Source organism: Ammospiza caudacuta, chromosome 5, assembly GCF_027887145.1.
Source record: "Ammospiza caudacuta isolate bAmmCau1 chromosome 5, bAmmCau1.pri, whole genome shotgun sequence".
NCBI classification, from domain to species: domain Eukaryota; kingdom Metazoa; phylum Chordata; class Aves; order Passeriformes; family Passerellidae; genus Ammospiza; species Ammospiza caudacuta.
Genome location: NC_080597.1, coordinates 33,693,200 through 33,706,794, shown reverse-complemented (window position 1 = coordinate 33,706,794; position 13,595 = coordinate 33,693,200). Strand labels below are relative to the sequence as shown.

The 13,595-nt window shown below is 37.8% G+C and overlaps 1 protein-coding gene across 3 annotated transcripts in view; it reads left to right on the top strand.

Annotated features, from left to right (window-relative positions):
* VEZT (vezatin, adherens junctions transmembrane protein) overlaps positions 1–13,595 on the top strand; it is a 49,698-nt gene that overhangs the window by 22,052 nt on the left and 14,051 nt on the right. For 2 of the 3 annotated variants that reach the window (XM_058804838.1, XM_058804836.1), the window contains exons 4-7: positions 49–224; positions 2,584–2,856; positions 8,193–8,342; positions 12,435–12,582. In XM_058804838.1, coding sequence (XP_058660821.1) covers positions 49–224; positions 2,584–2,856; positions 8,193–8,342; positions 12,435–12,582 — 747 coding nt within the window. The remainder of the gene's footprint in view (positions 1–48; positions 225–2,583; positions 2,857–8,192; positions 8,343–12,434; positions 12,583–13,595) is intronic. The other variant, XM_058804837.1, reaches the window with a different exon arrangement.

The following is a 13,595-nucleotide window of genomic DNA, read 5'->3' as shown; positions in this document are numbered from 1 at the left end:
TTCTTTACTAACGCCTGGTTTTTCTCCTGCCCATTTGTATGTGATAAGGATGTTGGATTTCGATTTGACACGCTCCGTACCATCCTGCAACAGGAAGTTCTGCTGCAGGAGGATGTGGAACTGATTGAATTCCTTGACCCCAGTATCCTGTCTGCAGGGCAGTGTAAGCAACAGGAAAACAGACAGCTTCCAACGCTACGCTCCCTAGCAACTCCTAATATTTGGTATTGTATTGAGGATATCTACCATTATAGTCACTGAGAAACAAGCAAAAAATATATTGTGAATTCTTGATATAAAATGCAACATTAAAGTAACTATATTTTTCTCATGTCCTTGGGTCTTTATTCTACTGGTCCCCAGATTTTTGTATAAGTGTATGTAGTTTTTCCATTGGGCATTTTATTGAAAGAGTGAATTTTAATCTGAGGTAACTGCATGAACATGAATGAATACTCCCTGACTAACATATTCTATAAGAAGGACTAGCATTGTTGATTAAGTAATTAAGTTCTGAGGCTATTTAGAGGTGATTTTGAAAATGAGACATGAGTGTGAAGACTGAATTAAAAAGTGTTTATTTTGGTGTGGTCTTTATAAAATATGTTGTGTGTGAGGCAGAAGTATCTGAACAGCTACCACCTGTATTTAAAAAATAACAATGCCAGTGGTTGTTCTGACAGTGTCTTGCTTGGAAATGTGGTAATCAGTAGGAAAAAATATCACATAATATGGGTCAGTGCTATTTTCTCATATATACCCTAAAAAAGTAGACAAAATTATTATAGAGTCACACGTCAGCTGTTTAAGTTGTGTCAATATTGATGCTCTCTGTCAAACAAAAGAACTTTTGAACCAGATTTTTCTGGTCCTGGCATTATTCAGTTTCTTTAACTTTCAGCTGATAAAGTACACTTACAAAATTTGTGAATGTTCTTCACCTCCCAGATGACATCAAGTTTGTGTTTTCATTGACCAGAGGTCAACAGTAGCTTGGAGAAATACCTTTAAAATGATAGAAAATTCAATAAAGACCAAAGTTTAATGCTACACTTTAATGCTACACTTGGGAAGGAAAAGTCAAGTTAAGAAACACCAAGTGATGAATAACTGGGTATGCAGTACTACTCCAGGAAAGGATCTGCATATCTCTGGGATGGAACAGTGTTATGATATGTACAAGGTGGTGATCAGTCATCATTTGTTCTGTTCAGAAAATGGAAGGATATGGAAAAGGAGGAAGAATAATGCAATTAATCTGCCAGTGATTCAAACTGGGACTTGGGGGAAATCTTCTGAACTCTAAGGATACTTAGGAGTTGGAATAGCCACGACACTGGTTGTGGAGTCTCCATTTTCATCTTTGGTCTGTCCCTGATGATCTGGGTTAACCAACCAGAAGCTGAAAATGAATGAAGTGAGCTGTTAAATCCCTTCTAGTCTTTCATTATTGTGATTTTATTTATTTTATTTGTGGTAGTTTTTTTTTTAATGTACCAAGGAGGTTAGAGACTGTGTGTCTGTCCCTTTCAGCAGTAGTTACATATTTGGAATATTTTAACCCTGAATTTTTACTAAAATCTTTCAGTAGCCAGAAGCCTTAAAGAGTTAACACTTGTAAAGCTGGTTGAAATTTGACCACAAAACTGTCTGGGATACAGAAACGCAGAGATTGTGCCTTATTTTAGAAATGGAAAAATATTCCAAGTCTATACTTCCAAACCTAAATGCAGGATACACAGCTTTAAAGGATGAAGGAAAAAAATGTATTTCATTGAAAACATTCTGGAAAAGTATAGTTGTAATGCACCTTGAAGCTGGTATCCCATCCATCTCTCTGAAGAGTGTGATTATTTTACAAAACCATGTAGTAATATATATGAAACACAGTGTATTTTCTAGCAGTTACTTATTTATGTTGAATTTTTATAGAGGAAAGTAACAACTTTATAAGCTTTTTAAATGTCTTTGAGAAGTCACTGAGATACTCAGAAATCTATTCTTTACAGATTTTCAAAAGGTGCCAAATTTTTTTAAAAGATTATTCAAGCCATCTTTATAAAATTGTGTTAGAAACTAGTGGTGCATTGGTGTCCAAGTTAAATGAGTCAGACTCTAGAAAAAATACAGCTGGCACTAATTGAGGTATTTGGTACCAAAAGAAACATGCCCTTCCCTACTGTACTCTTGAACCTGGAAGTACAGATATTACAGTTCCTACATGCCCTGGTTTATAATGCTGAGTAGTCAGGTTTTTTCTTTTTTTAATTTTCTTTTCTATTTTTTTAAAGTCATGTAAGTGTGTAAGAGAAACTGACCTTTCAAAGTGGTACATTACTTTGCTACTCATGCTGTAAAAAAGCTGAAGAAAGGTTTCCTTAGAGTTTACCAGCCAAGTAATATCATGTACGTATTCATCTAAACCTGTCACAAGGAGTAGTTTTCAGTGTTTACAGCTCCCTTCAGGACCTACATAAAAGCCCCAGAGCAAGATCTTGTAATCTCAAATGTAACTGAGAAGTTGGTCATTTTCCCACCTGTTTCCCTGAGTAATGTGTGGTGGGGCGCTGTCTCTGTTTGCAGGGATGTCTCGCTGTTCCTTGCCTGTGTGAGTGCGCTGCTCATGTTTCCTTCGTGGTGGGAGGAGTCCTCGTGGCTGCTGTGCGCGCCCCTGCTGCTCTATGCAGCCGCTAGGGTGTGGGGCACGTGGAGCACGGCCAAGCTGCAAATGTCCCTGCGAAAACACTGCATCCAGCTGGAAGAAACAGTGGCCAATAGCCGGGCCTTCACCAACCTCGTCAGGAAAGCTCTACGGCTCATTCAGGAGACTGAAGTGATTTCCAGAGGATTTACCCTGTGAGTCTGTATTTCACTTTACTTAGCACACAGATCCATACAAACCGGCTGTTGTCTAAAATTGTCTTCTTACACTGTCTCTCATAACAACTGGAATTACTGGAAAACATAATACTTAAAGGTTTTAACTTACATGACGTAGTATAATTACCATTCATAGTAAAAGTATGAATTCTATCATCTCAGTGTTAAAACCCCACATCCTGAATATGAATTAAGTCTCACAAAACTCAGGTGCCTTTGGAATGTCCTGCATTGCTAGCAATGAAATATATGAAGAAATAGACTTTGAACTAAGTTAACTATTTTGGAGAGTCATTTAGAGAGTTTATCTTACATTACCAAATTGATGTAAATAAACTGATCTGCAAGTAATCACTCATATTTTACAAAACAGGATGACATGAAAACCATTCTGTTTTTATTTAACAAATATGTCTGAAGTAATGAGAACACAGTAATCAGGAAAAACCATCAAACATCATTTCCCACCTCAAGTAAAGTTAGCAGTCTTTTTCTCTTGCATACAGTTGTTGAAACATTTAGATTCTTAAGTTACTTACTGTTGAATTTGCCTCTCTTCCACTTAAGGGATGCAAAAGTGTTTCTGGTTATTCAGCTCTTGTAGTTATTTGATAAGGTTTGCTGATTTGCTGTGTGAAAGGACATCAGAAAGTGTTCAGTGTATGCAGTGATTCCAAAGCCAAGAGGCCTGTTTCTGTGCACTCTCATTGCCATGGATGCTTTTGCATTGTAACCACCTATGATGAATCCATGTGTGCCAATTCTGCTTAAGGCTAAAGGAGGTGGGAAACACCAACACCTAAAATACAGTCAACTTCTTTCTAAAACAAAATGAGAAGTTCCCTTGTGGCAACAAGATGTTTATTCATGGCAGACCAACTATTCTAAATTTAGACACGTTCTTACATGCAAGTGTGCAACTTTAGACTTAAAATTCTGGATAAATTTTTTTAGCTTGAGATACCTTCAGTGTATTTCACTGAAGAAATGTTTCATTCTGCCTTTGGAATGCATAAGCATGTCTTCACTCTGCCTAGCTATGTGGTTTTTGTTTTGGTCTGGATTTTTGCTGAAGAAGCATATACTTGAGCAATAGGCAGTCTTATCTTTGCAAACGAGTTTTTAAAAGAAATTATTGTTCGGGCTTGTCCAAATTACAGATGAGAAAAACATTTGGATTTTTGCCTAAGTTTAAGCAAACGAACTTGTGGTCAATGTCTAAATTGCTGCTGCCTTGTTCTTTTACTACATATCTTAGATAACAGATTAACGAAAAACAGACTGGTCTTTAAGCTGATGCTTGATCTAATAGCTTCTTTACTTGAAACTTTGGCAAGCTTTTCAAAAGACTTGGGTATATGGATGGAGTGGGAGAAGTTTGACTGTGCCAGCATCTTCACTGGAACAACTGTACAGTATAAAGAAGTCAATGCTGTACAAATTTTGGGTTGGTTTACCCTAGAGGAACTTCTCGCTCCAGAGTGTCCTTTTCTGCATCCACATATGCAAGAGATGCTGCTGCACGTGGCAGTGTGAAATTCTTTGCTTTGGGCACCTCTTGGAGTATGATCCAAAATGCTAGATTTCCCTTTTTTTTCCCTAGAATTTTCTACAGTAAACCAGCAGAACAAAGTTTAGTATTTTCTCCTGTAGTAAGGTTATTAAATCTTAGTGCTTTTTCAGAAGGAGTCTCATGGCAATAGAAATGTTTGCATTTGAAAAGTTACTGAGTATCCTCTTGTATTATTTTACATCCTAGAAGGAATGAGATTTCAATGAGGTGCAGCATCCTGGTCAGTGTTACAGGATGTACAGCTGTTTTAAGGTACTGCTAATTCAGCACAGGCCTGTGCATTGACCATATTGTGAGTGGAAAGATACTGCAGCTGTTATTTAACTAGTGCCAAGTTGAGACTTTGACTGGTTGTACTTAGCTAAACTCTGACAGGGCAAGTCCAGGTCTGCAGCTTTGGCCTGAAGTTCCTCATGCTCCACTGCTGGTTTTCCTCCCCATGACACCATCCATTGCTGTTCTCATAGGCTAATTTATACATCCATTGAGATATCTATGGCTTTGCTTTATTCTACCCTATTTGCCCCTTGTTACTTGATACTGGGCTGTCTCTGTAAATGGTAGATTATTACTGATGAGGTTTTGGTCAGTTCTCTACAGGTTGAGTGGTTTATTACTGTGTGGTAGTGCCTGCTCTACTCAAATAGATAGTCAAACATCCTTTTGCTTTCATTCACCTCCCAGTAAAACTGACTGCAGCCACAGGAACTAGAACAGGAATTAGATCAGGAACTAAGAACTTGAGGGGGGAGCTTGGATTAGATGACCTCCAGTGGTCCCTTCCAATCTTAACTATTCTGTGATTCCGTAATCCTGTCAGACTTCTCTTACATTAGCTGCTCTCAAAAGCAACTTGATTTTTCTGATTCCAGCCTGGCCTTTGGAAGTGTTTAAGGCTCTATTGGAATCTCAGGTGTGTCTGCTTGGTACCAGCTCTGTGAGGCTGAGGCCTCACCTGGCTTGGATTACAGAAATTGTATAGCAAAGGTAGGGCAGTATTTCTGTCTAATTGCTTCATTTGCAATTAGCCAAATGAAGCCTGATCACAGGTTGCAGCCTAGAATTTCTGGAGGGTAATGAAAGTATGCCCATTATCTTGCACGTCATAAAACAAGAACTGAAGGAATACATAATGGAAGCAGCAAGTGTTTATTCCCTTGCTTGTCACCAAAATAATTAACTTATTTTCTGAAATGCTCCCTTTTTATTGTATTTTGAACTTGAATTGAGCTCTGTGAACTTAATACATATGGATGTATATTAGCATCTTTAGAGAACTGCTTTCCTGGTGGAGTGCAGTAATAGATTTTTATTAATGTGTTTATATAAACTTGTTAAAAGTTGAAAGCCAACTTAAGATTTGGCTTGTAAAATTAATGCAGAAACGTGTTGTTCTATACAGTAAAATGGGTTTGGAGCCGTAGAAAAGGGGAAATTCACCCTTGAACTTTCTTTGCTTCTTGCTACTTGTGGCTGATATGCAAAGTTGATAACATTTTGATAACTTGTAAGTCCAAGTAAAATAGAGGATAAGAGAGAGACTTTTTACAAGGGTGTGTGCTGATAGGACAAGGGGGGAATGGCTTTAAACTGAAATAGGGCAGGTTTAGACTAGATATTCGGACAAAAATTCTTGACTGTGAGGATGGTGGGACAGATTGTTCAGAGAAGTGGTGACTTACCCATCCCTGGAAGTGTTCAGGGCCAGGCTCTGTGGGGCTTTGAGAAGCCTGGTGGAAGGTGTCCCTGTCCCTGGCAGGGGGTTTGGAATTAGAGGATCTTCATATTCCCTTCCAACCCAAACCATTCTGTGATCTGTGAAGATAAATGAAACATTAGGAATTTAGGCATATGACATGCCTGACAGAAAGACATATACTAATTAAATTAGTCAAATAAGGAAGAAGTTTTTTATAAAAAGCACAGAAGCAATCCATTCCAGAAGGAAAGCAGATTGTTTTGCTGCATACTGGCAGTACATGCTGTGCTTGAGTTATGCTATATTTGTTCTCTATAGGAGCTGGAAAAGTCTGCATCACTAGTAGAATATAGATCCCTGTTTCTTTTTTATGGTAGAAGAATTTTGCTCCTTTTTTTTGAGCTTTCTTCTGACAATTCACATGGGCTTGGGTCTACAAACTGATGTGAGAGTTTGTGCATAAACACTTCAGTTGTTACTTCCAAAAGCTAGGGAAAGGTTAGAGATTGGCATGTACTGCATTACATGCTGTGTTCCCTTGTGAAAGATCCAGCAAGGCTAGCATTTTCAATTTACATTTAGAAATGGAAATGAACACAGTTTGGTTATTTTTTCAGATTTTAAAGTTGTTTATGAGATGTTATATAAACAATTTTAATAACACATAATTTAAAATGGTATGCAGGTATTTTCTATAGTATTTCAGCTAGCATATTCAATATATGGCAATATTTGGCATGAATCTGCTTGTGTTACTGGTGTTAAACATACTGATATATGGTTCCAGCCTTGCTCACTGGGTGGGCTGCTCTGGTTTTCATATTTGATAGTGAAGGCCACAAGCTATTTCCCCTCCCAAAGTGCAGCATGGTCCAGCTGAGCACATGGAGTAGGACTGATATTTTCCCAGCAGTGTCAGTCTGCTGACTTGGTCAGCTTTTTAGTCAGATGGACTACAGAAATAGTTTCCAATGGAGCAACCCCTCTCAGGCTTACCAGGTACCCTGTATGCTTTTCTCTTTTAAGTGACTGCACATGAAATCACCTCTTCACCCTGCCCTGGGAAAGGTGAGAGCAGAAGCGGGCTTCCAGTCCCCAAACAATAAATCACAATTGATTGTCCTGTTGTCCAGACCATGTTAATTCCTGAGCTGATTCTAGTAAAATCAGTCCCAGCAAGCAGAGTGCACCTAGGCTGTTTCCAGAGTCTCAGTTACAGGTTTGACATCAGATTGTACATGAAAAGATACAGCTGGAGCTTAAAGTTCCACAGACCTGTTCAATGTTCACCCAGATCACAATTCATTTTATTGCCAGATGAGATGATTTCTTACAGTGCTAAAGCCAGTCTGAGTCATATTCTAATAGGCAAATGGCATTGTTTCTTTTAAATTGTATATTCACCTGAATAGCCAGACACGAAATGTATCTTCCAATATGCTTGTGTGGTGTATACATATCATGTGTTTACCTGTCAAGACTCTCACAAACATAGCTGCCATTCATTGCATGATGATAAAATCTATGTCACTTCTCAAATAATATTTTTCTTCACCTAGAAAATTCTCTGCATCAGGAAGGTTAAAAGAATATAGTGTTTTGTATGGAAAGCTATGTGTTGGCACCTTTTTCCTGCAAAAAATACTGAAAAAATAAATTTGGATATAAAGAGGCATATGTTAAATGCATGTTTATTAAAACTTCAAAAGCTGACAGTGGGTTTGTAATAGTTTTGTATCCTGATAATGTTATGGTAAGTCTACTATTATTAGACCATTTTGGAAAATTTTAGAGAAAGTAAATGTGCTCAGGAGTTTTGTCACGGCTCCGATGAGAATAAATTAAGGCTATTTACTGAGAAATCTTGGCTGCTGTTTGAAATTTTGATTAAATATATCATTGATATGATCAGGGTTTAGTCTCATAGTTACTGAGTGATTTGAAAAAGCCTTCTAAATAATGAAATAGGAAAACTGATGTACTGTTCTTTAAAAATACTTTAGGACATCTGTACAGTTGTATCACATTTTACTTTTCAAGTTTGCTTGACAGGGTCAGTGCCGCTTGCCCATTTAATAAAGCTGGACAGCATCCTAGTCAGCACCTGATCGGCCTGCGCAAAGCCGTGTACCGATCCGTCAGAGCCAACTTCCGAGCTGCAAGACTGGCCACTCTGTACATGCTGAAAAAATATCCTTCCTCTAAAAACCCACCACTTCAGGTAGTCCATGCTGCCTACTGCCACTTGTGCCAATGCTGAGGGTCAGGATGTCTAGAAACATACAGCATCTAATTATGTAAACAAGTGAAAGAAAAGGTAGCTTAGTAAATTGCGGCTTGTGTTTGGTTTGGAACATGCTTTAAATTTGCCTTTTTGTGTACTGTGCAGTGTGATAAGATTCAGTGCACTGAAAACTTTGTATCATTATTGACACCCATGCTTTGGTATAAGTGCTAGTGATGCGTTTCAGAGCCCTTCAAGATTTTGTTTTATAATTCCTCTTAGCCCAAAATATCCCTTGCACCAACATATCCTCTTCTCTGAACAATATGGCCTTTCACTCAACATCCCTGTGTTCAAAGGTAAGTTGGTTTTCTTCTACCAAATTATCTGCAGCAAATTAAGCTTTTATGTTAATGTATATCTCAAATATGTTGGAAGGAAATCAGTCTGATGAACCTGTGACAGAGAATTAAAAATTTTAGGTCACAGCTTTATTCATGGTGGTACAAATTGCATACACTTGATATGTTATCATTCTCACTTCTGTTCAGTAGAACTAGAAGTTCAGCAATATTTGCTTGTGGCTGGTGTACCCTCTTTTAGTTAGATAGCTGCCTTCAGTGAGTACAGTTAAATATTTTTTACCTGATTAAAATTTGTTCCCATGTAGAAGAGAAAATATGCAGTCACATTTTAGCCTTATACCAGGCAGTTGTGTCAAACTTGGTAGACCAGTGATTTAATGAGAGGAAAAGTCATATTGCTTACATTTTGTGTGGGGAGACAGTTGGGTACTAGCAGAAACAACTCAGCATTTGCTCACACCATTCTTGCTCTGATTTGTTCATGTCAGCAAGAGTGCATTGCTTAAAGTCACAGAACAAAATGCCATGGAAAAGAGTATTTCTCTTTTAAATCAGAATCTAAGGTTATAGCAGGATGCAATGGCTGAAAGCCTAAACTAGGAATTAGGCACTTTGGGTTAAGTATTTACAGGATGTCGTGCAGACCAGTTCAAAAGCTCTCTGCACTGTCCTCCATTGAATTGTGTGGTAACTCAGGCAGTGCTTCCCTTGGCATGATAGCTGCTGAACACTTTTATTCTTAAGAGCCTTGTGGGTTCTGCATCATGGGAACCTGGTGTAGCTATATACAAGCTGGATGGAGGAAATCTTGTAGCTTGTGTTACTGGCTGATGTAAATAATCCCATCCTCTGCTGGCAGAATGGTCTAATTTGAACTATTTCTGTAGGCAGGACTTGGGCATTGGACCATGTAAACTTAAAAAGCTTGAATTTTGGTGTGAGGTGATGTTCTTTGCTGTCAAGGCATAAATAGTGTTATTTTTTTATTAGTGATAAAACCAGACATTGGATATGAATGTTTTAAATTGAATGATATCTTACCCTATTAGAATGGAATGCATATAAAATGCATTCTGTGCCTTTGAGATGCACCGGGCACAGGGACATTTGCATATTTCATGTAGTAAATCTAGTAAAAATTTGTTTCTGCTCTGTAAAGGTTTAGTTATTGCATCATGAACTGTTAGAAAAACCCATACCTTTAACTAGGGAGAGGTCAAGTTCATGCAAGAAAACAAGTAAGCTAAACAAAAAGTAGTACCTTCTTGAGATGATAAACGTTTAAATTGCCACACTGAAATATCTGAGTAGGGACACTTGGGCATTTTTCAGTGCAGTGTTTCTTCCTTGACCGGCCAGTTCATCACATGCTTAGCTCACCCCTGGTGAGCAGGTGAGAATTTGTAGAAGAGCAGCTTGGATTTCCTAGGGATCCTGTGAGTCCTTCCTATTAGGTCTTCAGATGGGAATGTGCTTTTGAAGACTGAAGTATGAATGTTAAATTGTTACATACAGGGATACATTAGCATTCTTGCTTTTCTATAGGTCAATAAGAGTGTCTAACCTGATAAGAGGTTAGACATTCACTGTACAGGTATTTTATTCTGGATTTGACAGTTCATTGTTAAGTAGCATTGCTTTCTCTTCTTTCCAGCTAATAAAGCATGTAAGTTAAACAGATGAATGAAATATTTTCACAGAGACAAAGAAAAAATTAACTAAGATAGTTAGGCTTTAGTATTTTGGCTTTAACTACTGACTAGGAGTCAGTAGGGCTAAAAATACGACGAGATCAAAGTGCACAAAGGAAGTGTGTTCCTGTATATAATGGTGTGTATGTGTTTAAACTCTCCAAATGTTTGATCCTTAGGAAGTTAATGGGGGCATGGGATCAGTTCTCTGCTTTGAAATGGGAATGGAAGGGCTGCAATAGAGGAGGGCAAGGCAGGAGGTGCAGGAGGCCCCTGGGAATCCCTGGCTGAGACACAGCATGGGTAAGTGGCTCCTTGGTCAAACCTCACATTTGAGATGTTGCCTGGAATTTATTTTTAGCATGACTTAGGAATCCATGTGTGTCCAAACTGCTTTTTTTGGTGTTCATACTGTTGGAAATGCCATGTTGCTGGAAAAGGCTAACCAGGAGTACAAGTAGTTTCTAAGATTAGTGGTCCTGAAGGGTTTTGACCTGACTTTTCAATTTCTGGTGGAGTTACCATCCTCATCCTGTGTGCTCCCTCTGCTGGGCATGCTGTCAGGTTAATTCAGAATAGACACCATATATGTGAGGCAGCTGCTAGTGACAGCAGTAATGTTCTGATCCTAATTAATTTACAGGGTTTTGTTTGAACATTTAATAAGCTTCTTCTTTTCCAGACATTAGGAATAAAGGAGGGAGAAATGTCATTTTTTTAGATCCTGGACACTTTGCTTTACTGTTTCCTGGGACACAGAATATTACTTTTTCCTGCAATGTTCTTCTGCTTAACTGGTAGAAGTCTCTTGAGGAAATCAGTTTTGCAAGTTCAATCCTATGAGAATTTAGCACATGGAAAATTTGGGTGTGAAAGCAGATGGAACTCATAGCTTCCCCCTGAAAACACATTAGATGGACAAGAGACAAGTGCTTCTAACTGGCTTTATGTGCAAGAGATGAGAGCATTCAGTTTCTAGATCAAACTATAAATGAAAAACAAATATATTAAATTAAGACTATATTTTAATTAATGCTTTACAAATATATATATATTTCTGTGGTACAAATGTGATTTTGTAATTATGGCCATAAGTTTACATTTCTGTTTTAAAACGAATTTTACTATTTTGTGACTGGGTAACTATCAGAAGACATGCAAAAAATATTGAACTGTTCCTCCCCAGCCTGAGGCCATCCTAAAATTAGTACTATTCTAATAATAAATAACTTCTAAAAAATAATAAAAGCTGCCTAGTCTGTGAATTATTTTTTCTGTTTTCTGGTATCAGTTATATTTGGCTTGCTTCCTACTTTTTAAGCATTTTTGAGGACAAGAAATGTACATTTTCTTACTGAGATTTTAAATGTGCTGAATGGTGTTGATAGATACCAGTTTGCCACTCATCCTGCCAAGATCATAATGTCTTTACAGTGATGTAATCAATAAATTTAATGCTATGACACAGTTAGGGAGCTCCTGTTCTTCATAGAGCTCTCTGAAATGTCAAAGACCTTTTACTGTAAAGGCCTCTCTGAGCAGTCCATCCACACACAGACCTCTCAGCGAATTCACATCCTGAGTTTAGTCTGTAACACAGGCTACCTTTAAAACTTAAAATTGGACAATTGTTCTCTTTCTTCTGTTAATTTCTGCTTTAAGATTGACATGAACTATTTCTTGGAAATTCCATATTTAAAATTAAGCTGTTTCACTCATTTAAAAGGGATGCAGGGATTTTTATTAATCTACTTTGTTTCTTTTTATGTGTTTGTATTTTGACATAGGTGTTTTGTCAGTGTCTTATCTCTCATCCTTCTAAGAGCCTTTAAAAATTGTGCTTCAAATAAGGATTGCAAAACAGGATTCAGGTAGATTTGGGATGAAAGTATGTGATTTCATAAAAATTGCCTGGAATGAGAAACCTTATTAAGTATTTCTTTCCTTTTGTATGTATTTATTGCAAAAGTGGCTTTGTTTACCACCTTAACTCCAGCTAAACTTACCCTCTGAACTCGGAAAGTGACAACGTGACCAGCTACATCTGTGTGGTCCCCTTTAAGGAGCTGGGCCTGGGACTGAGTGAAGAGCAGGTCTCTGAAGAGGAGGCACACAATCTGACTGATGGCTTCAGCTTGCCTGCACTCAAGGTAAGCTCTCCTAGGAGGGCTTCATGCATCCATGCAGGCTCCTGGTGAACATCCTTCTGTTGTCATGAAGTCCTGTGGCTTGTACATCCTAGCCTGTAGCAACACACTGAATGGAGGGTAAGGTCTAATCAGTCAGGCTCTTATCATGTGTTCTGCATTTATCAGCATTCACCTGATTTCTTTGTGCATGTAGAGAAAGAGAAGTTACTCAATACAACATTAGGATATTTTTCTGCAAATGATGGAAGTTCAAGTCAGTTGTTCTATAATCAACTTGATCGATCCCCTTAAACATGATTTTTTGCTCTCTGATTTAACCTGATCCCAGCTGAATAAAATAATTTCTGGATTTGTACTTAATTCTTTTTTTATCTAATCTCTTGATGTGAATAAATCGTGAGACATCAAAAATCACAAATTAGTTGTAAATGCCAAAGGGAGTAGCTGCATTTAGTCACACTGAGGAGCAGAAATCATAAGCTTGGACTCCTGCTGCCATGAGCCAGTGTGGTTCTTTGATCTTTGAAAAACTTTTACCTGAACAGAGTGACAACCATATAATGGCCTTTTTATCTGTTTTTTTTTTTTTTTGAGATGTTAGGTTTTTTATTTGCATGAGTCAATTGGAAGGAAGATCTAATTTGAATGCAAGCCTTCTATACTCTAATGACCCTCTGCCAGGGCAGTTCCCCTTTAGCATTGTCTTTTTAATGGAAAAATTCCATGATTATATGACTTCTGTGTTTCTCTGGGGTTGGCTTTTGTTACATTTTTTTATCTTAATTTTTAGACCTTGACTTCTTTTGTTCTGACAGTAAATGCTACCAGTAATAGTGATTACTAAGCTTTGAGGCTTTGTCTAATTAGTTTTAAACTAAGAGCTACAATAAATAGCAGCTTTTGGGATTTTTTTCTTGCACTTCATTAGCTGAAGTTCTAATTGCAACCATGTAAGCCTCCTAATTTACCCACTTCTTTTTAATCACAAGAAGCCAGTAAGAGGTGCCCAAGCT